Source organism: Brassica oleracea, unplaced genomic scaffold (genome assembly GCF_000695525.1).
Source record: "Brassica oleracea var. oleracea cultivar TO1000 unplaced genomic scaffold, BOL UnpScaffold02554, whole genome shotgun sequence".
Taxonomy (NCBI): domain Eukaryota; kingdom Viridiplantae; phylum Streptophyta; class Magnoliopsida; order Brassicales; family Brassicaceae; genus Brassica; species Brassica oleracea.
The window spans coordinates 1-1672 of NW_013619084.1; the positions used below are offsets into that span (position 1 = coordinate 1).

Consider the following 1672-nt stretch of genomic DNA (forward strand, 5'->3'; position numbering starts at 1 on the left):
TTTTTTTTTTTTTTTGCAAATTTATTTTGTTGTATGCTACAGAACGTGAGGAACAACCTAGTGTATCCTCCTCCTCCTCGGTACACTCTTGCTTCGCTACCTCAGAAACCAACAGAGCCTAACTTCACCGTAGATCATACAAGTGAGTCCCCTTAGATGTCTCAAGTAACCTATGATAATGCGTATTGCTTGGCACCATGGTTTCCTAAAACAAAAGCAATAAATATGATATTGCTTTTGGAATAAGGTGCTCTTATTGTAAAATAATACTCTCTTTTTCCGAAGATATCGTCTTGTTTATTCATGATTATTAATACGAAAATCTCTAAACCATATTTATACTCTCTTTATTGCCGACCAACTATGTAATCCACACTTATTATAATACCGGAGAAAGATTCTCTTCCCCCGGCACAAAACTTGTTTGTTACACATGCAAAATTGAAAATGGAGATACAGCAAGCCACAATCTATCTCCAAGTAAACAAACTCAGGTAGAGAAAACAAACACCACCACAAAAAATCACATGCCTATTTTTGATTCTGACCCCATGTCATATTGTTCAATCTTACTGCGGAGGGTAATAATAAGGTCACGTGCATCGTCCAAGAGCTTCCACACGTCTAGTTTCCCAACCATACTGTGACACTCTCCCAATATCTCCTCCACGCTATTATACTTCTCTATTATAACTTTCCTCCTCTGCAACACCGAAGCTGCTATCACATACAGCAACAGATCATCCGTAGGAGGAGCTTGATGCTTTATTCTACTGCTCCAAGAAGACTTCCCAACCCCAGCTCTCACCGTAGCTTGCTCCGCCCACATCACTTCCCAGAGAAACAGCGTCTGCTCCAGCGTCAGCTCTCTTCTAAACATCACAAGCACCATTCTGTAAACGAAGAAACAATCCTCCGCCTTGACTTTCTCAAGGTGCTTGTAGAGCCGCGAGTCTTTGCATTCGATGATCTTCGAGACTATGCCGAGCTGCCTCGTGATCCCAACTTCGTCGACCCTGAAGTTCTGACGAGCCTTCTTCATGAACCCCACGAAACACCAGAAGGCCTCGTGGTCTTCGGGGATGACTGTGAGTATTGGGGAGAGAAGGTCGCTCATCCCTTGGCAGTAGCCTATCTCGGGGTCGTGCAAGGCGTAGGCTTCGAGGATGGCCACGAGGCGCGCGGCGTGAAAGATCTTCCACGGTTCTAAGTGGGCGTAGTCTTTTAGACTAACCGCTGCAGCTGCGCGACGCGCTTTGGCTTGTGATACTAAGGCTTGGAATGGGGAGTATGGGAACCATTCTGTGTCGGCGCGGACGGCGTCTAGGCGGATTATACGCTGCCAAGTAACAAAATCCTCTTTGGTGCGGGATGTATTATTATATATGCTTGATGGAGAAGTACTATTGTCATCTCTCCCTTGAGTAGAAGGAAAGGCGTGAACGGAGTTGTTATCGTCTGAAGAATCTGAGTCTGAAGACTCGGAGTTCACGTGTGTTGAGCCAGTGTAGTTTATGTCAAGAGTACATGAGACGTCGTCACTCATGTACCCAATATCTTCTGTGTTTTCTTTGTCGCTAGAGAGTGACTCATCAGAGCAGGAACTGTCAGTGTCTTGCGGAAAAGACCAACCGTTATGCTTGTCTTGAGGAGGTTTATTGATCTTGTTTAA

General features: G+C 44.8%; 1 protein-coding gene across 1 annotated transcript; it reads right to left on the reverse strand.

Moving 5' to 3' along the window:
* Positions 1-346: 346 nt before the first annotated feature.
* LOC106321704 (GTPase-activating protein GYP7-like) lies at positions 347-1669 on the reverse strand (the record flags this gene model as incomplete). Its single annotated transcript, XM_013759948.1, has 1 exon — positions 347-1669. A coding segment is annotated over one exon (1146 nt), but the record flags the coding sequence as incomplete, so codon positions are not given.
* Positions 1670-1672: the final 3 nt, after the last annotated feature.